Source organism: Leishmania infantum, chromosome 36, assembly GCF_000002875.2.
Source record: "Leishmania infantum JPCM5 genome chromosome 36".
Taxonomy (NCBI): Eukaryota; Euglenozoa; class Kinetoplastea; order Trypanosomatida; family Trypanosomatidae; genus Leishmania; species Leishmania infantum.
Genome location: NC_009420.2, coordinates 858,053 through 882,844, shown reverse-complemented (window position 1 = coordinate 882,844; position 24,792 = coordinate 858,053). Strand labels below are relative to the sequence as shown.

The window sequence follows — 24,792 nt, the reverse complement described above, 5'->3', positions numbered from 1 at the left end:
TCACGTGAAAATCCACCGCAGCGCAGCACAAAACCGGTAACCATGAATAAACCTTGGCCTTTTTCTTTGCGAGGGGGCGGGACGGAAGAGTGGCGAACCGAGAAGTCGAATACGCGCTTCGCTCCCCTGCTGCCTTTTATGATCGCGCCGGAGCCCTTTACCGCTTCTTCTCGGTCTGCGAAGCCTGTCGCGCAATCGTTTACCCCTATTCTGAATCCGAATTCCCTGCCGGCCTCCTCCCCCACCATTTCACCGTTTGATGTGGGCAACTCCGCAACCAGCAAGAAGACCACAAGAAAATCGACCGCCTTAGAGGGAGAGAATGCACGGGAGGCTTGAAAGACGGTGCGGCAACCTCGAACAGGACTGCCGAAGACGAAAGGCACCGCGCACTCTCACAAGAGTCGGCCGCACACCTGAGTATGCGTGCACGTGTATGTATGTGTCCATGTGACAGGTGGAGAGAGGACGCAAGTCTCCAGACAAGCGAGTGCAGCAATACAAGCAAAGAGCGACAACATAACAACGAAAGCACCCTGTGAGAAAAACGAGAAGTTTCCTTTTTTTTTTCGCACAACAGCGTGCCCATGCCACCAACGAACAGGTCAACAAGTAGACACACACACACACAAGCACCCACAGCCCACCTGCCTTTGCAGGAATACGGCTACAACCTCGCCGTCTAGGACGAACCGTCCTGCCGTCGCATCCGGGCCATGCGTTGTACGGGCTCTGCTTGCCTTGATCCAACGCCGGCCGCCTCCAGGGCCCTGCTCGAGGGCGGAGGCGGTGGCGTCGACCGTGCGAGTAGTAGGGGTTGATGAAGGTGCATGCCGGGTACGCTCGAGAAGGAAGCTGGCCAGCTGCAGGCCAGGGCCCTCGCTGCAGCCCTCTGCACACCCTGCCTATATGCCTTGCTCCGCCCTCTGAGGCGCTTCAAGCCGCGGCACCCCAGAATGTGGTGCGTGGACTCTTCACATGGGAGCCTCGAGGTCTCGATGGTGCAACGCGTGGCGTGCCCTCGTCGCGCTTCCGGCATCTGCGCCTCATCAGTCCACCCGGTCGGATGAAGGAGATGCTGCACATTTCGCACGCATGCGCTGTGGCGTTGATTCCTATGCATCTCTTCGCACCTTTTCCGTCTATTCCTCTTGCTCTGCTGACCTCTGGATGCCTTGCTCGGGTGTGATACGCCATGCCGGCTGTGCATGGTAGCTCGTGCTGTACAGTGCTCACATGTTTCGCAACGGCAGCGAAACAAAATCGTAGAGCACCGCCAACATACTGAAAGGCACCCGTAATGTGGCCATGGAAATCGTCAGGGCTACTTCGGAGAAGTAGCCGGAAAATAAAGAGGCGAACGAGGAGGGGGAGAAGGCGGCGGCGGCGGTGAGGTGCAACGGCGGTCTGAGCCCGCAGTCCGAGCAGGGTGAAACGTCTTTCGCGAGCGCACTCCTATGCAAACATATAAAGAAGCCACGCTAGCTAGCAAGGCTACGGGAGCCCAGTCGCACGAGTTGCAGCACGTCACGCCTCTCTTACGATGGCGAGAGCTGGTCTAGCAAACTCAGAAAGGAGTGCGTGTTGAGAACGGCTTCGCCGCCGATCGATGCCTTGATGCTACTTCCACCCGCCGCAAACGAGGCTGCATCAGCCGGCTTGTAAGCGGTGCGCGCGTTGATGCCGTGCACCAGCGCTGCCTCCTCGAATGTATACCCGCCGCACATGTAAACGGTCACCTCCATTGGCTTATGCTCCGCGTTCGCCACACCGCCGCCGCCGGAGGAGGAGGTCGGCTGTTCCAGGTATGGGTAGGAGGCGGTGTCGAGCTGGCCGCTGTACAGCTGCTGCAGGGTGCGCTTCAGAACCGGTTCATGCTGAGTGTAAATGTTGCCGACATCCACAAACGTCTTCACGATCTTTGCCATGACGCCGGTAGCGGCAAACAAGCGATCGGTGTTTCGATGAAGGCCGTAGTACTGCCGCAACTTACAAAGGAGCAGGGCGTAGTTCGAGTTGACGCGGTCGAGGTACGGTGCCACCTGCGACGGACCGCCGGGCTTCTCATAGCGAAGGTGGTAGATGAGGCAGAGACGTGTGAGGTCCTCCTGGCTCGTACTGGGGCGCGACGCGAAGGACTGCAGGCGTGCCCAGTGGTTGCTCTGGTCCGAGGAGGCGATCATGTCCTGCTCCAAAAGAGAGATCTCCAGCAGGTTGCGCCTCTTGATGACGCCGGAGAGATACGTGGTCACCGTTGTGTGCTTCGTGACGGACCCGGTGAGGCTCTTCGTCTGCGGAATCTTCTGCATGAACGCCTTGAGCTCCTCGAGGGTGGCTGTGGGGCGGTCGAGATTCAGCGCGTCTTTGCACTGGTCAACGTACTTCTTCACGTTGTTGCACAGGTCGCCCCAGTTGTTGAACATGTTGTTGGCGAAGAAGGCGTCATCGTGCTCGGAGAAGACGTAGCCCTCCTCTTCGGCTCCTTGCACGTCGGCCGGCAGCTTGAGCGTATTGGAGCGCAGCCCAATGTGCTCGTGGAGCATTGCTTGGTAGGTCCATGGGGTGAGGAGCGGGGTGAGCGGGTCGTCGTTGCGGTCTAACAGCAGCAGCACCGTGTCCCGCGCGGGATAGTCGTACAGTCCGGGGTCGCTTTTCAGCACATTCACGAGTTCTGCGCCGAGGCGCTGCACAAACGGGCTATTCTTCTGGTAGCGAATGCGGGGTCGCCGGCGCTGCGCCACCATGAGCGAGGCCAGCCCCTCCGCCAGCCGGCGCACCTGCGAGGCTGACATGAATGACGACACAAGCGACTGCGGCGGCGGCGTCTCCAGTACGAAGGCGTCCTTATTGACGGCGTTGAAGTCGCAGAACACCTCCTGCACCTCCTCCACGAGCGAGTCGTTGTCGGCGTTCGCGAGGCGGTCCAGCATCTCCGCGCTGGTCGCGCCGCAGAAGAAGAGGTGATAGCTACGGTACTTCGCCATACGCAGCTCCACGCATGCCGCCTCCACACTCGCGAGACTTGGACGCAGCAGAATGTAGCACCGCAGCATCTTCATCAAGTTCCGCTGCCGCGCGGCGCTGTTGAGGGACTCGACGAGGTACACCCCGTGCTTGAGCAACTCCGTCTGCGAAAAAGCAGTCGCGATCATCGGCAGCGCGCCGTCGTCTACGAGGAGGACCTTCATATTCGTATCACATGGCAAGATGCGGTTCATGTAGGCGTCGATAAGGGAGAAGAAGCTGTTCGACGTCACAAGTGCCGAGGAGGACGAGACAGCGGCTGGCGCAGTGAGGTGAGCGGCCCCGCCACCACCGCCGCCCGCCGTCAGCAGCGTGCTGGATAAGTTTTGGAGTGCCGCGTGCGTATTCATCGTTACGGCTACAAAAACAAAATGGCTGCCGACTCCCTGCGCCGAAGAACTGGAGGAAAAGCTTTACCTGCCGTGGGAGGTGGCTGGAGCGGAGGTGACGTGTGCCTCGGAGCAGCAACGACAGCAATGACAGGCCCCAACACAACAAGGAGAGGCGGCTGTTCACCGTCACAGAGAGTGGCGAAGACAAGGTAGGAAAAAGATACGCCGAAGAAAAGGCATGTACGCAGGTATGCGAGGGTGTATTCGGTGCTGTGTGGTGTACGAGCACCGTGGTGATCTGAGAAATCGAAATAGGGGTGTGCGCGCGCGCGTGTGTGTGTTGGAGAGGGGCGGCACAGTGCAATCTGCGGATGCGAGCTGGCACGAGGGCGACGCGCAAATGTGTTTGGTCAGTAAAACACACAGCGGGTAGAGCGAACGAAAGAAGAGGAAGTACCGAGGGAGTGCGTGGAACATCAGCCATTCACCACCCTTATCAAGCGGAGTGCGCGGAACCTTGCAGGTGCAGAAAAGAAAGAGGCAGACACGTAAAGAGAGAGGCGAGAAGGAGGGTGGAAGGGCGGGGGGAAGAGGCACATTCTGCAATGCTCAGGTCGTCCGAGTTCCGCAGCCCCCACCCGTTTCGAAGGGGACGAAAACAAACAAAAAAGAAGGACGGCAAGCGTGGCGCATCGCCAGTGAGGTTCCCGAGTGTGGTGTTTTCTTTTTGTCTTCTGCGTTGTCCATGCTTGTCTCCGTTATCAGCGCATGCAGCGCGTGTGAAGAGTGCAACGATGACTAGGGAAAGGGAGAGGATGGGGTTTGGGGGGTGGGGTGCATGTGCGGCGAAATAGACACAGCGAGCCAAGCAACAACAGCCAACCTCACGCAACCCAGAGAGGGCTTTGCACGCGGCCCGTGAGAAAAAGGGGAAGAAATCTGACACAACACTGGGTGTGCGCTGCAACAGAGGCCAAAAAATGGGGAGGAGGCATTGCATACTCCTCCCTCAGAGCAATCACACGAATCGCAAGGCGTGAGACGTTGTGCGACAGTGCCAGAGAAGGAGGGAGGGAGGGGGGGCGGGGAAAAGAAAAGAAGTAGCCACGGCGAAAATCAGTCAAGCTGCGTGAGCACGGCAAGAAGCAGGAGCGCAGCGCGCAGGCACACGCAGCAACTCCTTTTCCTGCTGCTCTTGTGTGTATGTATGTATGTGTGTGTGTGTGTGTGTGTATTTCGTTTGCTTTTCTGTGCATCTTGTGTGTTCTACGCCGCTATGCCAGCGTTTTCTTGTCTATGCGTGTATGCGCGCATGCATCTACGGCTTATGCGTGAAACTGTATGTGTGCATGTGTGTGTGTGTGCGCGCGCGTGCTTCTACACATGCAGTTTCATCGACTCTCTTCGTCTTCTATCGAGTGCGGACCACGGCACCATCGGCATCGGTCCTTTTCTCCCTCACTTTGATTTACTCAGACTCGCCGAGGAAAGTCGACATAAAGCATGCGAGAGATTCTATGTGCGACTGCGGCTCAAGAGAGGGAGCAGACGTGAGCGGCGGCTCTACGAGCTCCATTCTCCATCAGCGCCTTCTGTTCGCTTTTTTGTTTTGGCATGCCGTCAGTGCGCGCGCCGGCGCTTTCGCGTCCTCGAGGCTGAAGCACCAGAGAGCGAGAGCTGAGCTGCTAGCCTGAGCGCCTCACGCACCTCGGCAGCTTCCTCCTGTCTTCCTGGCACGGTGCACAACGACGACCCAGGGAGGGGCGCCGCACACACACCTGTGGTGGCACCACCAGAGTGCGGAAGAGCCAAAGGTGATGTGCTCCTGAGTACTTCGCCGACCCATCGATCCACTTCCTCCTCATTGTGGCGAAGATCGCCAGCAGCAGTCACGATGGGCACAGGAGCGTCAGTCCGGATTGTTGAGCTGGAGTTGGTGGAAGGAGGCGGCGGGGTCTGAGCAAGAGGTGTCGCCGCTAGAGCCGAGCTTGCCGGTTTCAGTTCGCCAGTGTTCAGACACAGCTGCACCCACTGTGGTGTCACGCACGCAAGGCCGCGCTGACGCGCAACGGCGAGCTTCGTCAGCGATGGCTGAGCAGCGTCGGTAGGGTTGTCGCCAGACCGCTCCGTCGATAATTGCTGGCTGGGACTGGTGTTTGCTGCCTCCGCTTCGTTGGTAAAAGGCGGTGCCTCTGCGCCGCAACCACCGGCAGCGAGAAGCCGAGGCGCAAGAGGGGCCGTCGCCGCATGCCGCGGGGCGGCGGGTGAAAGGCGCATGTGACTGTAAACTAACAGGTTCGTCGTGTCCAGCAGGTGGTTGTGGTACGTGGCACCGTAGAACTGCATGAGTGCGATAATGTTCGCTTTCAGCTGCAGCGGCAGCTGCGTCGTTGTGAAGTGAACGCCCGCAAATAAGTACGGGTCGTAAGCGATGGTGTCGGGGTAGTCTCGGCACGGTAGCAAGAGACGGTTCTCGCGCAGGCACTCATGCACCCAATGCTCGTAAACTACTGTGAGGCGACTGGAACGGACGCGGCTCTCCACTGATTTAGGCAGTTCCTTTGATGGCCCCGAGCCACGGCTGCAGCGCGCGGGAGTGCCGGGCTGGTTATCGCTCGCGATGATGGCGCATGTGACGGGAGTCTTGTCATCCAAGTCGTACACCACGCGGCCGCCGTTTTGGGTAAGCTCTGCCACCGTCAACGGCGACGCCGCAAGAGAGACCAGGAAAGTACGGCCTCGAAACATTGCTGGAGGGCGGGGACGGGGAGGGCTGCAGAGGCTGAACCACTCGCGCGGTGCCTTCGCGTTTATGTGTGTCGGCGTGCGTTGATGCACTACCGCTTTTCAAGACGTGTGATCGAGGTATGGGAGAGAAAGTGGCCACACAGACTCAAGTGTGGTGTCGTGCTGAAGACAAAAACCCGATGTGAGCGGCGTCGATGATATGTTTTGTAAGGTGCGTCTCCGACCTGGCGCAGAGAGCCCCTGCTTCCGAAGTGGCTGTCTAGAACGCGGAGGCGGGCCAGTGCATTGCGTCGACAGGAAGAGGGAGAAAGAAAGGTGGAGAAGGAGAAGAGGCGTGGAACGACGGATGGCTGAGGTCGAAGAGGAGTAGTAGACGACTTGAGCGAGTGAAAGAAAATGATATTGGCGGAAGGCGATGCTTGGTGTTTTCCGCACCGGCGTAATCAGCTGCCAGATTACTGATGCGTATGCTCACTATCGCAGCAGATATGCACAGATCTGACTTCTGTCCATCTACTTTCTCCCCCTCCCTCGCTAACTCACACTGACCGCACAAGCCTATATCGAGAGTGAGCGACATACACACACACGCACACACATCGAGATGTGCTGCGAGCCGAGAAACGGCGAGTGGGACGCGAGGTGAGCAAAGCCAGAGAACGGTGGTAGCAGGAAGGGGAGGTTTTTTCTGTTGCCACGCTTATGCGCACACGTAGACGCACACAGCCTTCTTCGTGTTCCATCGTACGCTGTTTCCATCCCGCTGGTGAAAAGCAAGCGACACAGTTGAGGGAGGTCGCTCTCCTTCCACGGCAGCAAGGTGGCCAAATACAACTATAATCACTCACCAGCAACAGGGCCACATGTGTTCGCCAGAGCCAGGATGTGCAAAGAACTCCCTTTTATGTGTGTGGAGGAGGGGAAAGGGGGAGGGATACATGAGAGCGGGCGGTTCCTCGAAGACAAGGCGCCACCCACACAGCACGTCCACTCGACGCACCCCACCTCCTCGCTCAGCTACAGATGCACTCCAAACAAATCCGAAGACCGGCAAAAATACTTATATGCAGCAACAAAAAAAAACGCACACGCACACACGTGCACACACACACACACAAACTGGAGATGGAATAAGTTCATCGACACGCACCTGCACTCACACACACAGGCACGAATTCGAAAGCGACCATGAGCGAGATGGAAGCGGCTGAAGAGGAGCACGCTGGAGGAGGCTGAAGAGGAAAGGGGCGGCTCGAGAACGTTCTTGACGTAACACGATGCACGGAAGCGCCAGAGAGCTCATGCAACATGACGAGCTGGTGCGAGAGGGGCGACAAAGGCGGCTGTCATGGATGCTTTCGATGCATGAGATGTGTGCGACACAAATAAAAAGCAAAACGAAGGAAGCACGAGTAATATTGGAAAGCCGACAACAATCCTCAACACAGGAGGGACAGCGCGAGATACGTACACACACACACACACGTGCACGCTCGCAGATGTGTGCACGTGTTGGGTGCCACTGGCTAAAGCAACGAGAGAACGGAAGGGAGGAGGAGGGGGCGTGAGGACAACAACAAAACAAACATCGAAAAACGACAACAACGACAGATCAGCCGCATAAGCAGGCAAGAGAAGCGAAAACAAAACAGAACAAACGAAAAAAAGAGATGAAGACGCAGAGAGAGAGCGAAAAGGCAGCGCGGAGCTCAATGGTGTGGACCACAGCAGTGCTGCCTCACACGAGCATACGCTATGATGCCGACGGACAATAGACACGAGAAAAATCTTAGGCATATGGCATTCCTCTTGATGGAGCGGCCGCAGCTCTTTCCGGTTGCACTGTCTTCGCGAGTTTGTTCTTCATATCATGCGCCCATCTTTCGCGGCGGTCGCTCACAGGGGTGGCGGGGCATTGTTGTGCGTGCCGTTCGCGTCCGCGGCGTGGATGGTGGCGTACAACTGCAGGTCAGACTCACGCAGGGCCTCGGGGCACTCCGCGAAGCACACGAACACCGTCGTCACAGCGCTGTCGACGGGCACAAAAAAGAGCGAGTGCACTATCACCGCGACGACAAACGCGAGCACGCCGATCGGCCACGACCTGGAGAGGACACCAGCGATGAACGCAAACACAAGCGAAACAGCTAGCGTAAACATGTTCAGGGTCGGTGACACAAGGCAGTCGTTGAAGTAGGCGGCAAAGAAGCACTGCTTGCACAGTGCGAAGGTCCGCTTCGCACCCTCGATGTAGCTGCAGCCGTAGATGGCCACGTGCACGAACGCGTAACGGTTGAAGTATTCGACGATTCTCTCAATGCATCGCAGAATGCACTCCAGCAGGCAATGCACGAAGCCGTTCTCGTAGTCGCTGCCGGAACTCTCGACCAGCCAGCGAATGAATTGAATGATGGCGACGACGAGGGAGCCGAAGCAGATGGAGCCAAAGCTCGTCGTTGTGGCGCGCTTGAACGAGGCCAGCGTGGGGTGGCGCGGCATGTTGTCCGAGCCGGCAAAGTACCACGTCGCGACCAGGCCGCTGGTCGTCACGTGCATCACGTTCGGCGTCACCTGCGACACCCACAGCATCGTGAAGACGAGCACGGCAATCACAAAGATGTAGCCGCCATTGCCCTGGTCCTTGTAAAAGCGGTCGACCGGCGCCGCCACACCATAGCCCCAGAGCGCGATGTAGCCGAATGAAACGGTGCACAACATGAGGTTCAGCACAACCGTGAGCTTGTACGTGCTGATAAGCCTCGCCGATGTTCGCAGAAGCGCTGCCGCGAATGGGATGCGGTGGCGAACGAGGAAGAGCCAGATGGCCTGAAAGACGCCACATATGATCATGAGAATGCCAACGACAACATGGACCCGCAAGAACGCCATCACAGCAGAGGCAAAAAACAGTAAAATTGTCATGATGTTCGCAACGTAGATCATCTGGACGGGAATGCGCTGCATAAGGGCGAGCATCACGAGCGAGCTGATCACGGAGGCACCGGCAGACGCGAGACACGCAATGGCGACATACCCCAGGCGAGGCCCGTTTGCTCCACTGAACGGAGACTGGCTGTGCGGGTCAGTGTCGAAGTGGTACGTGGTGAGCTGCACAATGCTCCAGGCAATCGAGAAGATCACAAATATGGCGAACACGAAGGTGGCCCACACGTCCTTGAAGCCTTGAATGCGGAAGCGGCTGAGTCTTGGTGCCTGAGCTGGATTTGACGCCGCCTCGGGGTAAAGCGGGATGCCATCTGCTGGCGGGCCTCCGACACCGCTGTAGTGGAGCTCTGCCTGTGGATACTGGGTGTGGGCGCCGTTACCGTATGCGTCTACTCCACTAGACCTTATGGGGATGCCCGCATCCGTTGGCACCGGACCCTTACCGAGCGTCCCGTTATTCATGCCTCCGCCGAAAGCCTTACTCATCTTCGGTACGAGAGAGAAGGAAGGGGGGGAGAGGGGGAAGGAGAAGCGTTCGTACACGATAAGAGACGGAAAGGAGTGGCCGCAAGCTCTCTCCGTTGAGAATGAGATGGAATAGGAAAGAGGTTTGTTCTTGTGGTGGTGTATGAATGCTTTGTATTGAGCTGTTTCTGTTTTTTTTTTTGTTAGCGTTATGTGATAAAGATAGGGGGAGAGAAAAAGGCGAGGATGGCGCGCTGTGGCTGAGTGGATGACTGCTATTCCTTCTGCTGATCCCGGGCGTCGTTGCTACGTGGGATATCGAATGCTTTGGCAATGCTCTGGGCTAACGTATTCTTATTTATCTGTTGTTGTTGGTGCTCAGGCCCGCACACACGCACATAAGACACACACAGAGCGCCGAGAGACGGAGAGGAGGGTAGAGGGCAGGAGGTGGTGGTTCGAAGCGACTGGTCAAGAGGGAAGCGGCCGACGGAGGCGGGGAGAGAGACGGTGCGCTGACGCGGCCTTCGGCTGAGTAGTTACACACTCGCCGCCCCCCCCACCAACAGAGACGGCGTGAAAAGGCCGACGTGCTAGATAGAAGAGCGACTTCCAAGGGGCAAAGATGGATAACGTAAGATAATGCAGCGGCACCACCGCAATCCTCCGCGCCCCCGCTGTTGCTCGAACACGTTACTGAAAAAGTCATTTGTGCCTCTTAAATGTGAATTGCTACGTGCGCTTCAATCGTGTACGCGTGCACGCACGCGTTATGTGCGCACGTCAATGTCTGTTGCGCCGGCAGCAGCCTTGCTAAGCACAAAGCAAAACAAGAACAAAACAGAGGTGGCTTGTATTTTGTGTTGTGCGCATCTTGGTAGACGGACAGAGAGGTGCGCAGAGGCGGCGGCGGCGGCAGCCCACCTACTTTAGCCACTACCAGCCACATCCTCGCTCCACCTGAGAGCTGTTTCAGTAGTCAGCGTTGGGCTGACAGTCGCCGCATCCGTCCTCCTCTGCTTTTGGGGTGGCAGCAACGCTCTCGTGGCGGAGGCCGAAGCGCGGCCATCCACGCACGCCAGCGGCTCCGCTCGGCGCTTGCTCCCCGTCTTGGGACTCGCCGCTGCTCGGCTAGCCCTTTCCACAGCGTGCGCGAGCACACGCTCAGAATCAGCACCGCTGGCCTCAGCATGCCCTCGCTTCATCGGCCTCTTTGCTGCCGTGTCGCGTGGACGGACGTGCGCGCCTCGCTTCCCCCGTTTGCCCAGCCGTTTGCGCTCCCACAGCCGCAGCTTTCGCGCCAGCGCTCTGGCACCTCGTTCCACGAAGGCGTTGTGGCACAAGTTTCCTGCACCACGATCCACCACCTCGTGCTCGGTGCCGGGGGGGGCGCAAGAGGGTGACGAGGTCACCTCCACTCGTGCGCTTTGAACAGCGATGCGCTGATGCCGCTGCTGCGATGTCTGGCCTGCGCTAGCGCGGCGTCGCGCCGTGCGCACAAACGCGGCGGCCTCGCTGTACACGTTCACTGTGTCCCGTCCGGCGAGCACACCAAACAAGGCGTGCACGTCAACGAGTGACCGAGTGCGCAGCAGTGCTGCATCGACCGCCGTGACTCCGTGCTCTGTGCGACTGCATGTGTGCACGAGCTGGCGCCGCAAAGCAGAAGAAGGGCCGCCGTAGCTCAGAGCAACGCGCAGAAACTGCGTGCGGCCCACTGCGCCGGCCTGGCTGGCGTTGAGTGAGCTGAGCAGTTGGCGAACCCGGGCGTATGTCATCATGAAGGCCTGCTCGTCCACGCCGGAGACCTCGCCACACAGCGTGTTCCGACCACGCTTCCGTCGTGACGCACTTCCTGCTACGCGCATGTCCATGCTCACGCCGTCACCGTCGGCGCCGTCGCCACTGCCCATCACCTGAGGGTGCAGAGAGGCCAAGAGGGTTGCATACGAGATCCAGACTGCGCACCGACTGTCTCCCTTCGGCAGCTTCAGAGAACGCTGCACGTCGCTGATAAATATATCGCGCAGAACCGAGTTGCTTACACGGCTGCCGGCTGCAGCATCGCTTACTGCGCCTGCGCTCCCGCTTGCCGTCGCCAACCACCACGACAGATCCACGAGAAGGCTCTGATGGGGAAGAAGAAGGCTGTCGAGGTGGCAGCGCGTGGGCCGCTCTGCCCACGACAACAGCAGCGATGGAGCCCCAAGCGAAAGAGCAACGAGACGGGCATGGCGCAGTGGCGAGAGCATTCGAGTGGTTCGCGATGCAGAGCCGCTCGCCACGCCAGCGGCTGATGACTCGGCGCACATCTCTGCACAGCGCTGCCAGCTCTCATAGACAACGAGGTCGTCACGCGTGTGCGGCGCCAAGAAGGCCACCGCGACAACGAAAGCATCGCGGAAAGATGACCTCGTGATCCCGGCCCCGGCCTTTCGTGATGCAGAGAAGTCGTCGTGTGCGAGCCACTTGTTCATCTCTGATGCATCCTCGGCTGCCTGACGAAGGCGTCGGTCAGCTTCCCAGGCGCACCAGGCCAGCCTTGCCGCGTTGCGACTCCGACGGGACGGCGCCGGAGGCGATGGTGAAGCCGCGGAAGCCGCTTTACCAGTCGCGGCGTGCCGCGCCGCCACAGAACCGCCCTCACGCGATGAAGATGTCCTGCTGCTAGTGCGGCTGCCACTAGCAGTGTGGGCGGCCACAGCGACGATAGAAGGAACCGGAATTCGAACAAAGAGAGCGATGAGCTGAACGGCCGACCGCGATGCGGCGTCCGTCAGAAATGCCTGCAGAGCCTGGCGAAGGTCTGCCTGGCGGGTTGCCGTGCTGGTGACGGCGTGGTCGTAGAACAGGGCCTCCATGGTGCAGAGCGACGACTGTGAAAGCCGACAGAGAGAAAGGCAAATACAACAGAGGAGAATAGAGGGAGAACGGGAGCAGGAAACGAGCCGGTGAGGCGGGCAACAGTGAGGGTAGAATCATGAGAGGTCGATGCTACAACAACTGCAGTGACAGCAGCCGCGAGAAGTGAGCGAGGCGACGACGACGGAAGGGGGGGGGTGGATCACCTCATGAGATTCACTGAAAAATGCGGGAAAAAAGGAAACCACATGAAAAGGCAAACGCGAGGCATGCAAGCGGTACCGGCACGCATGTATGCTCCCGGACAGCGGCGTGCACGATCAAAAACTGCTTCCCCTTTCCCTCTCTCGCTTTGGCAGAGATGGCTCGTAGAGCATGCGCATATCATGTGCCCCTGCACTTGCATGCCTGTGCGTACACATGTAGCTCGGGAGTGTGTGCGAAGATGACCGCAACGTACTCGGGCTGCCTTTCCGCGCGCCTGTGCTCAACCTTTCTACCTTCGCCCCTTCCTTCCCCTCCCACGCGTTGCGGTGTGTCAGTGACGGCGGTGTTAATCGAGAGAGGCAGAGCGATAGAGAGGTACAGAAAAAGGGCGGCGCTACGGAGAGAAGTGTGGTGGTGCTGGCGGGTACTGAAAGGGCGGGAGAGGGAGCACATTAGCCGCTGCTTTGACAAGCTTGCTCAGGTGCTTGCGCTCTTTCTTGTGCATTCCCTTCGTCATCTCCCACAGACCAGTCGGGGGTCGGTGGTGTTGCCGCTTCTGGTGCTTCTCCTGCTGCGGCTGCATAGCCTGGAGCAGTGCCTCCGTCCGTGATTGCTTGTCTGGCCTCTTCCCCGCGCAGTGACGGCTCAGCTCGCGCGTCAGCAGCTTATCGTAGGACTTCCGCCAGGCGGCCACGGTGGCCTCCAGTCGCTGCTCCGCCGCCTGAGCTGCTTCCACTTTCTCGCGGCGACTTGCCGCTGCGCTGCGCACGACGTCCATGAATCGCCTGTGGGCCGCGGCAAACACTGCCTTGGAATCCTGAAGCGCCGCATCAGTTGCCCCTGGAATCCCGTTGGCGTCATCCTCGCTGCCCCGCGTGCTCTGCGCTCGCTTGGTGCGCAACGTCGCACTCTCGGACTCGCCCCCTTTGTCGGTGGACTCCGCAGCAGCGCGCATGAGGCTTAGCTTTTTCTCAACCACCGCTCGCAGCTCAGCAAGCTGCTGTTGCTGTTCGGGGGTCCGCATGTCGCCGTCAGGGCAGAAGTTCCCCTCCGATTCTTCGACTGCCGTCTTCGAAGGTGACGAGAGACGCTCTGACACCTTCCGCTGCTCTTGATGCAGTCGCTCCTGCATGAGGAATCGGGCGTAGGCAACGACATCGCGCACATCGTCTGCAATGCCCCTCTCGACAGCCTCAACGAGCTGCTCCACCTCACCCTCTTTCTGTTTCTGCTTTGCACCCTTTCGTTGCATGCGACTGCGATGGCGAAGAGAGGCACTGTCTTGCTGCGCCGCCGCTGCATCAGCAAGGGAAACGGAGGGCAGCTTCGCATCGCCGATTCGGCCATCGCGCTGTAGCACTATTTGTGTCATGAGCTGCTGCACGCACTTGTGGAAGTCTTCGTCGAAGCCGCTAGCCGCGGCAGTGGGCGGGCAGCTGCTTCGGTCGTAAATCGCACGTCCCGGCGTGGTCGGGAGATGCTGAAGGAGGTCGAGGAGAAGCTCCGATGGTGGTGCGGGTGTGGTGGCCGCTTGCGTCGCACGCCGATGAACGTCGGCCCATGCTCGCTTCTCCAAGAAAGCGCGTGCGCTTGCGACGTCACGCGCGTCGCGCTCTGCTTCAAGACTGCACCTGCTCGCATTATCCTGCTTCGCGTGGCGATGCGACTCGCTCCCCTTTTGGGCGTCTGTGAGCATGGCTTCCGCCTCCTCTGCTTGTTGCAGGGCGCCATCACTACTGGCAGCGGCAGCAGCGGCCGTCTTGGAGCGCGCTGCAGCCCTTCTTACCTCAGCGAAATCCACCACGACACGAAGCGGGTCACTTTGCACCACGCTCCGGCGGCCGCCACCCCCATCCTCCTCTCCGGTCTCATCATCTGCGACCGCATCTTCGTCCTCCGTTTCACGGTTGAACGTCGCCTGCTCAGCTTCTTCGTCGGACGCTGTGGTGGCTCGGTTCAGCCGTGAAAAAGCGTGCTGATGAAGGCTTGCAAGGCCGAGAGGGTGCTGCGGCTGTGGTGCAGTGCTGGCGTCTCCAACACCAGGACGCGGGAGGAGGCCTCGCCACGCTGCAAGGGGGCGCGTTGCCGAGCCCTCGCCGAGCCCTTCACCCCTTACAGGAGCGCGAGGGAGACCTGCACCCACGCCGTTGCTCATCGAGGGCGGCGCGGATGCCTTGTCGGTGGAGGAAGAAGAAGAACGCGGAGAGGCTGGTGAGGAGGCGATGGTACCTCCTTGTCCACCATCACCACCATCGTCACGGTCATCCTCACCATCGGATATCGAGGGGACGCCAAAGTCGCGCGGCCGCTTGAGCCCTGCTTGTGACACCGACGCCAGTCCTACAACGTCGCTGCATCCAGCCGCGTCACCGCCCAGCCCCAGCACATCCCGACGCGGCTCCACTGCTGATCCAGGTGCGTCCGATGGAGGGGGAGTCGGCGATGACGAGGACAAGAACACGTGCTGCGGCGACAGGTTCGCGGAAGCGGTGATGGCGTAACTCCGCTCGTGCACCTCTCCTGTAGGGTGACTGGCGATGGTGGCGGCGGACGATGGTCGCCGCAGAGAGAGCGTTGGCGGTGTCCACGACCGCGGAGCCTTTGGCGGGGGTCTGGCGGTCAAGTGCCACGACGGGGATTGTGGCATCATCTCGGAAGACGAGGGATGACCGCTGGTAACGGTGCCGGGCGTTGTGCTGTTGCCGATTCGGTTTCGAATCTTCAGCAATGCGGCAGCGGCAGCAGCAGCGGCAACGGTAGCTGGCGCTGGCGATGATGATGCCGACGAGGCTAGCGGTGGTGCTGCGTACGAGCGAGGGCGCGGAAGGGAGAGCGAGTCGTCTCTATACGTGCGCGGCAGACCCGTGGCAGCGAAAGCTGTCGTGTTGGTGGCACTGTCAGAGTGCCCGCCATCCCTAGCGGTGGGCAAAAACACCTGTGAGCTGCCCGAATTCAGGGATGGTGCGCGCTGGCGTATGTCTGCCACGGCCTGCTCACGCAACGCTTGTGCGTTCGGGGAGGTCTGCGTCGGTAGGGACGGCTCCGGCGGGCGCGCGCTGTTTCGGAGGCTGATGAGGCGCTTTGCGGCCGCATCCGCTGCGACTGCCGCCGCGGTTGTGGCAGCGGTAGAGGCTGGAGAGCCTCCTAGCGCCGGTGGCACGTACTGTCTGCGCTTTCCATCCATCACAGACCAGTGCGTATGCGCGCGTGCTGCACCGCCGTTCTTCTAGTCTTCAGCCGGGTGTTTATACGGCGCCCTCTTTGTCCGACGCGAATCGGCTGCGTCTCCTGCCGTCTCGTGTTAGTTTTTCGCTTTTTCCTTTCCTCGCTGTTGTTTCTTAGTTTTTGTGGTGATGCGGTCCTGGCGCTGTGAAAGTGGGTGTGGTGAGTGGGCGAGGCGGATGGGCGTCGAAGGTGCGAGAGGGATGCGGAACGGTAAGGCGGGTAGAAGGGAAGATGACCCGCGAGTTTGTACGGGCGTTTCCTTTCCGCTTGCAAGTAGTCACTGTCTCGATTGCGTGCAGCAGCAAAGGCAGACACGCACGCCCTCGCGCACATAATGACAGACAACACACCAGCATCGTGGGCTGAGGTGATGTTGAAGGGGGAGGGTGGACAGCGGCAGCACGGCTGCTCTCCTGAAAAGAGGAGAAGAGCGTGCGAAGCCGGCCATCCGCCTCTACTCACACGGTCTGTTCCTTTTTATGCCCTCTTTGAGAAATGCGAAGCCAAAACGCTGCTCAGCCGTCCGCGTCTGGCCACAAAGCAGGAGGTGTGCGGCATTCCTTTTTGTTTGCTTGTGTGGCCTTGTCGTGGTTTCATCGCTTCTTTTAGCAACACTGCAGTCGACATCGTGCCGCATGCACTCCTTCTCTACCCCCCCCCCACCCGCACGCCTTTTCCACGAGGCCGTGAAGGGTGAAGACTTGCGCGGGTGCGTGGAGAGATGAGCGACCACCTACGCACCGGGCAGCCGAAGAAAGAGAGATGTGGCGACTTCAGCTGCACCGAGACACAAGCACAAACACCACGAGCGTATGATAGCAGGACGGGGAAGGGGGAGAGGCCCCCGATATGAGGAGTCTCTCGGCATGGCAATGCACCTGTGCATGCCTTTGAGCGCTCTTCACTCATGCACCTTCATCACCGCCTGATTAGCGCTCGCGCACGTGCATGGGGCTCAGCATATCGTACATGAAGGAGTGAGAGGGAGGGGGGGGGCGTCACTCTGTGCGCGGAAAGGGATAGGAGGACGGGATGAAGTTGGTCATCACATCCGTGGATACTCCGGGGCTTAGGCGCGCATATCTCGCCCGTCCAAACCCGGTGAGTCCAAGTCTGCCAAGTAAAGCGAAGAGCGCAGACGTACGGGCGTGCCACGCTCTTTCGTCTGCGCTACCTCACATTTCTTAGCCCCTGCGCGGCAATGACGTCTACTCCATCCCAGCCAAGGGGCTACAACAGCAAGAGCATGCTCGATCTCGAGGCGGACACACACACGCACACCTTTCACGCACGCGCGGGGAGCAACGAGGAAAATTGAGTTGGTGCGTTCTGTCCATGTCTCGTCCTTGTGAAGACTACCCGCAGCTCCCTTGTCTGCACTCCTGCTGCGGAGGGAGAGTCCCATCCCCACTCAAACACACGCATACAGCTGTCGCAGTCGATCACAACATTGTTTCGCATCCTCTTCTTTGGTTATTTATGCGTCTTGCTCAGCGCTTCGCTGCGCGGGCCCCAAGTAGCGCCTTCTGCCTCGTCTCCATCCACCTCATATTATACATGTCCGCTCGCGGCTGCATGCGTGCGCTGAACTTGCGCGTGTCTACCCCAATGTGCTGCAGCACAATCATGTACAGAAACATGTACTGCTCCACGCGCTGCACCATACCAAAGCGAGCCTTGCGCATGTCCGTCACGATGCGCCGGATACTTGTGTTCGTCAGCAGCCCGGCCTCCGTCAGCTTCACGGCCGTGTAGGCGCCGATGAGGGTGCCCGTACGGCCAATGCCGGCACTGCAGTGCACAAAGACTGGGGGCGTGAGTTTGCCAGCTCCGTCGTCACTTGCAGTATTGTTGGTGCTGCCGTCACCGCCGCTGTTGGTGGCGATGGAGCTGTGGGCGGCGCTCTCCGGCCTAGCCACCGGCATACGTTGAGCCGCTGGCACCATTGCATAATCCTGAATGATTTTCAAGAGCTCCTCAAAAGATTCGGTGCTGTCGGGAACGCCACGGTCAGGCCAGCCCACATACTGATACATGACGATCTTGTGTGCGCGCGCTTGGGACGCAGCCGAGGGGCGTATGTAGAATGGTCGGCGCACGAGTTCGTGTGTGGCGTCGTACGTATACGGGTCCTGCTCATCCTTGTACACGCACATGCTGCCGAACGACTCCGTCCTGTCAACGGGGGCGCTGTCTTCTGGCCAGTACCGGTCTGCCTTCACAAAGCCAGCCTCCTCCATCTCAGTCAACATCAGCACCAGGGTCACCTCACAGCTATAGATAACAGCGAGAAAGTCATCGATGCACTCCTGCACCGGTGCCTGCGAGGCCACAAACACAGGCTCCACACTCGTGTCCACCACGTTGGCGTTGATGTACCATTGCGGACACTTCTTGGCGACGCAGTCGGTGGTGAATTTCTCGTTGCCCTCAAGGTCTTTTGGTAAAGTGCCGCCACGTCGTGTGCCAAAGAGCCGCTGCCCGGCGGCCCCCCAAACCTTCTGCGCTCTGGATGTGAGAGACTTCATTGGCGACGGCGCCGCTGCCATCGAAGGCGGAGAGCGGGACGTGGAGAGTGTCGAGCCGCCCGTCGCCGGTGGGGCAGATGTCAAGCGCGTTGGGGGGAAGATTGTCTCCTCGTTAGCGAGTACGTTGATGTAGCGGTTCTTCGTTGGGTTGGCGTTGGAGGTGGTGAAGTCGTACAACCGCGGATTCATGGTGCTCGCCTCGATGGCGGCAAACTCCTCCTCGATCAGATTAAACTGCTCCTCGATTGGCAGCTTGTACATGTTGAACTCCGGGTTGCGCTCCCTTTTGGAGCATGATGCGCCGATGAGGGCGTCGACCGTGCTGGTGCTGCCTTCAAGATCGTAGTTGCCGCAAGTGTATTCGGCGCTGCCAGCGACATCGACGCCGCTGGCTTGTGTGTCCGAGGGCGGCGGCGTAGCTGCAGCCGTTGCCGCTGCACTTAGCAGCGACGCATCAGGAGGCTCGCTCGTGCTTCTCGAGGAACCGTTGGACAGCAAGCTCGGCCGACTGACACACGAGACGTCATGGCTCATCTCCTCTGTGTGTCGCACGCCTGTGCCCTGTGTGGGTACGACGGTGCAGAGAGGATGCCAAGCGACGCGCAGAGAGAGAGGCGTGTGCGTGGGTGAAAAATACAAAAGGAGGCAGAGACAAGAATCCAAGATCCCCACGCAAGCAACGCGAGCGCCGTCCTCTGCACAGCGTACGTATGAGGGAATGAGACGGATCGATAGCTGGGCGGTGGGAAAGAGCTGAGCAGCTTTTCCCAAAGCCAAGTTAGCCGCCTGGTCCTGGCCCCTTGTTAAAATATGAGGATGAGAAGTGTTGAGGTGGGAGAAACCTCCTCACATACCCCGTGCGCAAGGGATGATGTTAGCACCCGCGAAGCGAAGCGGTGTAGGCGGGAGGGGCTTGGGGGAGAGAATGGCGTGAGTATTGTGGAAGCGGTGTACACGCCAAGGAAGGTAGAGCCGAAAGCGATCAACAGGAGCACAGCGAGAGGGATGTTACGCGATGAAGTAACATTTCACAACACTCGCGGAAACCGAACAGCAGAGAGGAGGAGAACGCTTTTCTTTTTGCGTGCTCTGTGGCGGCAGTCGTGTGACAACGTAGGCGTGCAGAGAGAAGGCGGAGGCGGTTGGATGCAGAAACAGCAACGCAAAAACAAAACAAGAAGCAAGCACAGAGGCGTGTGCCGTGCTGGCACGTCTTGAACAGGACTCACACGTCTACGCTGAGAGGGAGAGAGCAAGGCAGGGGTAAGAAAAAAAAACGACAGGATGCGGAGAGGTAAGAGAGACTTTAGGGGAAAGGCGGGGACGGGGGGGCGGCAACACGGAAAGGGAGGCGGGGAGGGAGGGCCCCGGATGGGGGGAGGGGGATTGCCAACGGCACTTTCAGCCCAAAATGGAGAACAGAGGCACAACAAAAACGAAAAACAAAACAAAACAATGAAGCGGCAAGGGGGGGGGAACAGAGGAGGAGACGGAGCTTGCGTAAGCACTGAGGCAGTGCTTGCTCGTTGTTGCTGACGCGGTCTACTTGTGTGTCTCACCGGGCCTCACAGAAGAAGGGAGTACAGGCAAAGAAAACGGAGGTGTGCGCGCGCTGTCGGCGCATCAGATAATGCAGTGAGCTGCTGCTGCTGCTCGGACGCAAAAATCTAGGAAGAGGCATGCGCGAAGAAGAGAGCAGTCGAGAGGGCACAGCTATGCATGTATGTGTGAAGACCTGTGCTGCGGGTGTGAGCATCCAACCTACCCTCAACGAGGGGGGAAAATGGGCGGAGGGAATGGGGCAGGTCTCAGAGCCGGCGAGCACGGTCCTCATATCATGACATGAGCTCACTCCAGCGATCTGCTCGCATGGAAAAACAAGAGCGAGAGACCTATCTGCACAAATGAGGTGTCCTCCACAGCTGCTTGTATGCGTGCGCGCCATCAGCCCCGTTGAGAACGCTACTGTTCTCTTCGCCCGGCCCTCATTCTCATCTATCCATGCGCTTATCGTTTGTCTTCTCCATTTCAGAGGCGCTGACCACTCAAGCAAACCAACAAGGACTTAGCTGCTTATCCGCGGTTCACATCGATGCACTACCCGCTTACAAACACAATACGCGCTCACGCGTAGCCCACAGACGTCGATGGCCGCTTGGCGTCCTCACATCGGTGGCGTGGGGGTATCGCCATTCAGCCCCTGTAAAGAACCTCACTTTCGTTCTCGCGCGTCGTCTTCGTTTTCCGCCTTTGGAACCTCCGCGGGCTCTACCGGATCTTCGCCGAGACGCAGCTGCACCCCTTCCAGGTCCTCGTGATCCACGAGGAGCTGAATGCGCGAGCGAGCGCGCAGGGCGGCCGAGTAGAACACGCCACCGAGCGCCTTGGGCGCCTCGATCTCCAGCAGGAAGGCGCCGATCGGAAGGCGCTCGAGTCTGCTGCGCAGCTGCGTGTCCTCGACGCTGTCGAGCAGCTTTTCCTTTAGCTTCCCGCCATTCACGACCATGTCCTGAATGAGAGAGACAGGGACGCGCACGAGGCGCGAAGACCGGCGCATCAGCTTTGCGAAGAGGACCGCAGACTCGCTCGCGATGCGCCAGCCCTTGTCCAAGCACTCAAACGCTATCACGCGCAGCCCGGCAGAGACAATGAGGACGTTGTCCGTCTTGTGCCGCAGCACCTGCGCAGCCATGCGAGAGACGATGCTGCACACCGAGCCAGGGGTCAACCGCAGCTCGCGCTCTCCCTGCGCGGTGCGAACAAACAGAAGTTGCATGGGAAACTGCGGGATCTCGTAAAAGTCGGTGATGGCGCGCTGGATCTCCGCCGGCGCGCCAACAAACTGCGGTGGCAGAGACTTAGGCTTAACCGGCTCATGTACCGTGGTCAACTTTGCCTCCAGCGCATCGGCACCGGCGTCCGCTGTCGCCTCCGCGCCGCCGGAACTGACGGCATGCACTTCTTTCTTTTCGCGCTTCGGAGGAGCAGTGCTGCCGATGATGGTCTGCCGCTCCGTGGCTGCCTCCGCCGTGTTCTCTGATGAGGCGCCTTTCTCCTCTGCCTTCAGCTCTTCCAGTCTCTTTAGCCGGTACTCGCTCACCTTGTCGAGTACAGCCACGAAGAAACCGCCGCCCTTGCAGTGGGTGGGGAAAAGACGCATGCACAGCGACAAGTCCAGCGCATCGACGGCGGCGGAGCTGTATCCGCCGGGGGTGTGGGGCGGAAACAGCGCCTCGTGCATGTTGCCCTCAGGGGCTGGAAACACGCGCCCCTTGGCATCTGTGACCGTCCACCTTGTCATGCCAGGAGCGCACACGAGCTGTGGCAGCAGTGCTCTGGCGTCGACGAGGCGCATGGCGCCACGAGTGCGGTAAACGATCTGCGCCACCACCGCCTCGTTCTCAACTGGGTTCAGCGAGCAAGTGCTGTAGACAAGGCGGCCGCCGACGCGGAGGAGGTGGCACGCCCGCAGCGCAATCTCGATCTGTAGCTTCTGCAGGTTGATGGCCTCCTTGGGCGACCAGAGCTTGAAAATGTGCGGCGCCTTGCGCAGCGTGCCGTCGCCAGAGCACACGACATCGCACAGGATCTTGTCGAAGCGAAGCACCTGCGTACCGGCCGCCGTTGTCTTATCCGCGTCACCGGGCTGCGGCTGCAGTGACATTTCGGGAAAATATCGTGCGTCGTGGTTGGTAAAGAGAGCAAAGGGAAAGAGCAGGCGAAGCCGCTTCACCTGGTGCACCAGCATGTTGGCCCGCTTCGTGTCCAGCTCGTTGGCGATCACAAGGCCATCGCTATCGTACTGGAAGGGGAACGGCGACGCGTCAGAGTCGAAGGGCACGACCTTGTGGCGCCCAAGCGCCACCAGCATCTGGGCCGTCTTGGAGCCGGGAGAGGCGCACATGTCTAGGCAGACGTCGGTCGGCTGGATATCGAGTAGGAACGGTGGAATCATCGAGACCTCTTCCTGTCGGCTGATGGTGCCGAGGGCAGTCTGCCGGATCAAGTACTGCCGCAGCGGCTGCATTTCGGGACGCTTGCGGAACTCTGCCTTGTCGGCGAGGATGCGCCAGCCCATGCCAGCGATCGGGTACCACGAGATCGGCTCCACGAGTGACGGGTCGAGAGATTCCATGTAGGCCCGCACGTGATCCGCGAGGGGATCAGTGTCGTTAATCCAGAAAGTCGTGAGCAGCGGCGTGCGGAACAGTTCCATCTCCCTCACCCACAGCGATGCCGCAACACCCGCAGATGCGCCCTGCGCCGCGACGCAAGAAGAGGAAGAGGACGAGACGCAGGCATCAGTCGAAGTCGGATAAACAGTGCGAGCGACCACGCGGCCTAGCTGCTGCAACGTGTCGTAGTAGTTGTCAAACATCTTGTTCCCAACAAGCCGCATCTTGTCTTGGTGCGGCGTGCCTACCCAGTTGCCATGCTCGTCGTACGTTGTCGTCGCCGAACGTATCTCGCGTCGGTTCTTTCCGAACAACTTGAGCTTGCTCTTTGGTGCCGGCATTAGCGTCTTTAATTGCTGCGCGTGCTTGTGCACGCAAGCGTGTGCTCGGTGCGGTTGTGCGTAGGGGGTGGTGGTGATGCGGTGCGGCGCGGTGCAGGCACACTTCCACCGTCTTCTAAGCCAAATGCAAAACGTTGACAGGTCTGTCTTTGTCAGTGCGGACGGGAGCGGGTGTGGGTCGGAGACGCACGCGCAGGAACCGGGGGCGGCGAAGAATCCATTCTTATAGATGCCACAGTCAGGAAGGTGAAAGAGAAGAGAGAGATTCCGACAGTAAAAAAAGGGGTATGATACCGCGACGACGACAGCACCAGGAGCAGCCGGTCGCTGTCTCACGCAGGCGCCATACACTGGCAGCGAGAGAGGCTCACGGGGAGAGCGAGACCAGTTCACTACGGAGTCTGCTCGTTTAGCACAATCACGAAAAACACCCATGAAGTCTTGCAACAGAACGCTTCGTCTGAGGGGCATGGCAGTGTGCATCACAACTTCTGCAAACATGTGCGTGTGTGTGTGTGTGTGTGTGTTTGTGTGCGTGCTGTGGCACGCACCTCTCTCTCGACTTCCCTGGAGCCATCTCCTACCGTTTTTCCTGTGGTTAAAAATAACCCTGTTGTACATGATACTCAAGAGCAAAGGATGTCGAACAGTGGGAAAAAGGGGGTGCAAGACATCTTTGCACGCGTTTGAGCGTATGCGTAGGTTTGTGTGCGCCTCGGTGCATCTAAGAACATGGCAGGAATCGAAAAGACCCTCTGCCAGCCCCTCGGAGAGAAGCACACACGTACACGCGCGCACACATGCACATACCACACAGGCATCCGTGCGGCATCGCATCCAGCTGCCGAAGAAAGAAAATACAACGTGCGCATCGGCATGCGCCACACATACCGAGAGAGACACAACGGAATCTGTACATTGAGCTGAGAAGACTCACGTGTTGCGAGAGAACAGAAGTGAAAGAGAGGGGAGGGAGGGCGTTGCGCGTCAGTGAACTGTTGGCGCAAGGATTCTCTTTGCATAGGCTACAGCCGCACCGTCTCACGCGCGACAGAGCCTGCCCACCCACCCTCACCCCCCAGAGCACCACGCGATCTCTCTTTCCGATTCTCCGCCACTACTCTTCTCTTTCGTCTATTTCGTGCAAGAAGGCTCTCGACCTCCTACTTTCGCTTCACTCCTCTGTGACGGCCTCATTCTCCGCACTTTCTTGCGGACGTTCCGGTGGACCAGAGCGCATGGCTAAGAAGTACACGCCGTTGATCTTCATGTTGATCAGGGTGTCATCGTCGTTGGTGACGTTGGCGCCGAAGTGCTTGCCTACGATGACGTGCCAGGTGCCGCCGTATGCGCCGTCAAGTCGACGCTTCAGCTTCGCTGCTACATCTTTGTAGGTGTGTTCGACCGGCATGGAGTCGAGCACCGTCTGTGCGTGCTCTACCATCTCCTCCGTGAGCGTTTGGTCAGTGTCGTGCTGGAGGACCTCGATCAGCCGCTCCGGGCGTTCAATTTTATCCACCTCTTTCTTGTTCACCTCCAAATCGTAGTCCTCCTCGTCCGCCATGGCGATGGAGCTGTTCTCTTGTAGAAGGTAAAGTTGAGTAGGGGGTGCCACTGTATGCGCAGGAGAGACAACACTCAACACAGAACGCCACAAGTGACTTCACTACAGAGCCAGTAGCACACCAGCGGAAGAGGGTGCCAACAGTGGTCGAGCTCCTTCCAAACGAATGTGTAGTAGAATGACTACCAGGGAGCGACTAGATATGTGCAGCCAGGCAGAAGAGGGACTTGTGTGTAGGCGATCCGGCCCAGAGCTATGCACTGACTTACCCCTCAGAATGAACGTAAGCTATCTACCCGATAAGACAAGCACGACCAAATTATCAGGGAGAAGAGAGAGAAATAGCGTGAAGACGGAGCGGCAGAACACACCGTG

General features: G+C 59.2%; 8 protein-coding genes across 8 annotated transcripts; all 8 read right to left on the bottom strand.

The window, feature by feature from the left end:
• Positions 1–1,538: 1,538 nt before the first annotated feature.
• LINJ_36_2360 (vacuolar protein sorting-associated protein 45-like protein) lies at positions 1,539–3,218 on the bottom strand (the record flags this gene model as incomplete). The annotated part of the gene is made up of 1 exon (XM_001469779.1): positions 1,539–3,218. One exon carries the CDS (start codon positions 3,216–3,218, stop codon positions 1,539–1,541), a length of 1,680 nt encoding a protein of 559 aa, XP_001469816.1.
• A 1,758-nt stretch (positions 3,219–4,976) lies between these two features.
• Positions 4,977–6,104, bottom strand: LINJ_36_2350 (conserved hypothetical protein; the record flags this gene model as incomplete). Its single annotated transcript, XM_001469778.1, has 1 exon — positions 4,977–6,104. One exon carries the CDS (start codon positions 6,102–6,104, stop codon positions 4,977–4,979), a length of 1,128 nt encoding a protein of 375 aa, XP_001469815.1.
• A 1,896-nt stretch (positions 6,105–8,000) lies between these two features.
• On the bottom strand, positions 8,001–9,536 carry LINJ_36_2340 (conserved hypothetical protein; the record flags this gene model as incomplete). Its single annotated transcript, XM_001469777.1, has 1 exon — positions 8,001–9,536. The coding sequence occupies one exon, from the start codon at positions 9,534–9,536 to the stop codon at positions 8,001–8,003; it is 1,536 nt and encodes a 511-aa protein (XP_001469814.1).
• Positions 9,537–10,444: 908 nt separating this feature from the next.
• LINJ_36_2330 (conserved hypothetical protein) lies at positions 10,445–12,376 on the bottom strand (the record flags this gene model as incomplete). Its single annotated transcript, XM_001469776.1, has 1 exon — positions 10,445–12,376. One exon carries the CDS (start codon positions 12,374–12,376, stop codon positions 10,445–10,447), a length of 1,932 nt encoding a protein of 643 aa, XP_001469813.1.
• A 602-nt stretch (positions 12,377–12,978) lies between these two features.
• On the bottom strand, positions 12,979–14,739 carry LINJ_36_2320 (conserved hypothetical protein; the record flags this gene model as incomplete). Its single annotated transcript, XM_001469775.1, has 1 exon — positions 12,979–14,739. One exon carries the CDS (start codon positions 14,737–14,739, stop codon positions 12,979–12,981), a length of 1,761 nt encoding a protein of 586 aa, XP_001469812.1.
• A 2,560-nt stretch (positions 14,740–17,299) lies between these two features.
• Positions 17,300–18,871, bottom strand: LINJ_36_2310 (protein-tyrosine phosphatase 1-like protein; the record flags this gene model as incomplete). The annotated part of the gene is made up of 1 exon (XM_001469774.1): positions 17,300–18,871. The coding sequence occupies one exon, from the start codon at positions 18,869–18,871 to the stop codon at positions 17,300–17,302; it is 1,572 nt and encodes a 523-aa protein (XP_001469811.1).
• Positions 18,872–20,549: 1,678 nt separating this feature from the next.
• LINJ_36_2300 (conserved hypothetical protein) lies at positions 20,550–22,853 on the bottom strand (the record flags this gene model as incomplete). Its single annotated transcript, XM_001469773.1, has 1 exon — positions 20,550–22,853. The coding sequence occupies one exon, from the start codon at positions 22,851–22,853 to the stop codon at positions 20,550–20,552; it is 2,304 nt and encodes a 767-aa protein (XP_001469810.1).
• Positions 22,854–24,027: 1,174 nt separating this feature from the next.
• Positions 24,028–24,417, bottom strand: LINJ_36_2290 (conserved hypothetical protein; the record flags this gene model as incomplete). Its single annotated transcript, XM_001469772.1, has 1 exon — positions 24,028–24,417. One exon carries the CDS (start codon positions 24,415–24,417, stop codon positions 24,028–24,030), a length of 390 nt encoding a protein of 129 aa, XP_001469809.1.
• Between the last annotated feature and the right edge of the window lie 375 nt (positions 24,418–24,792).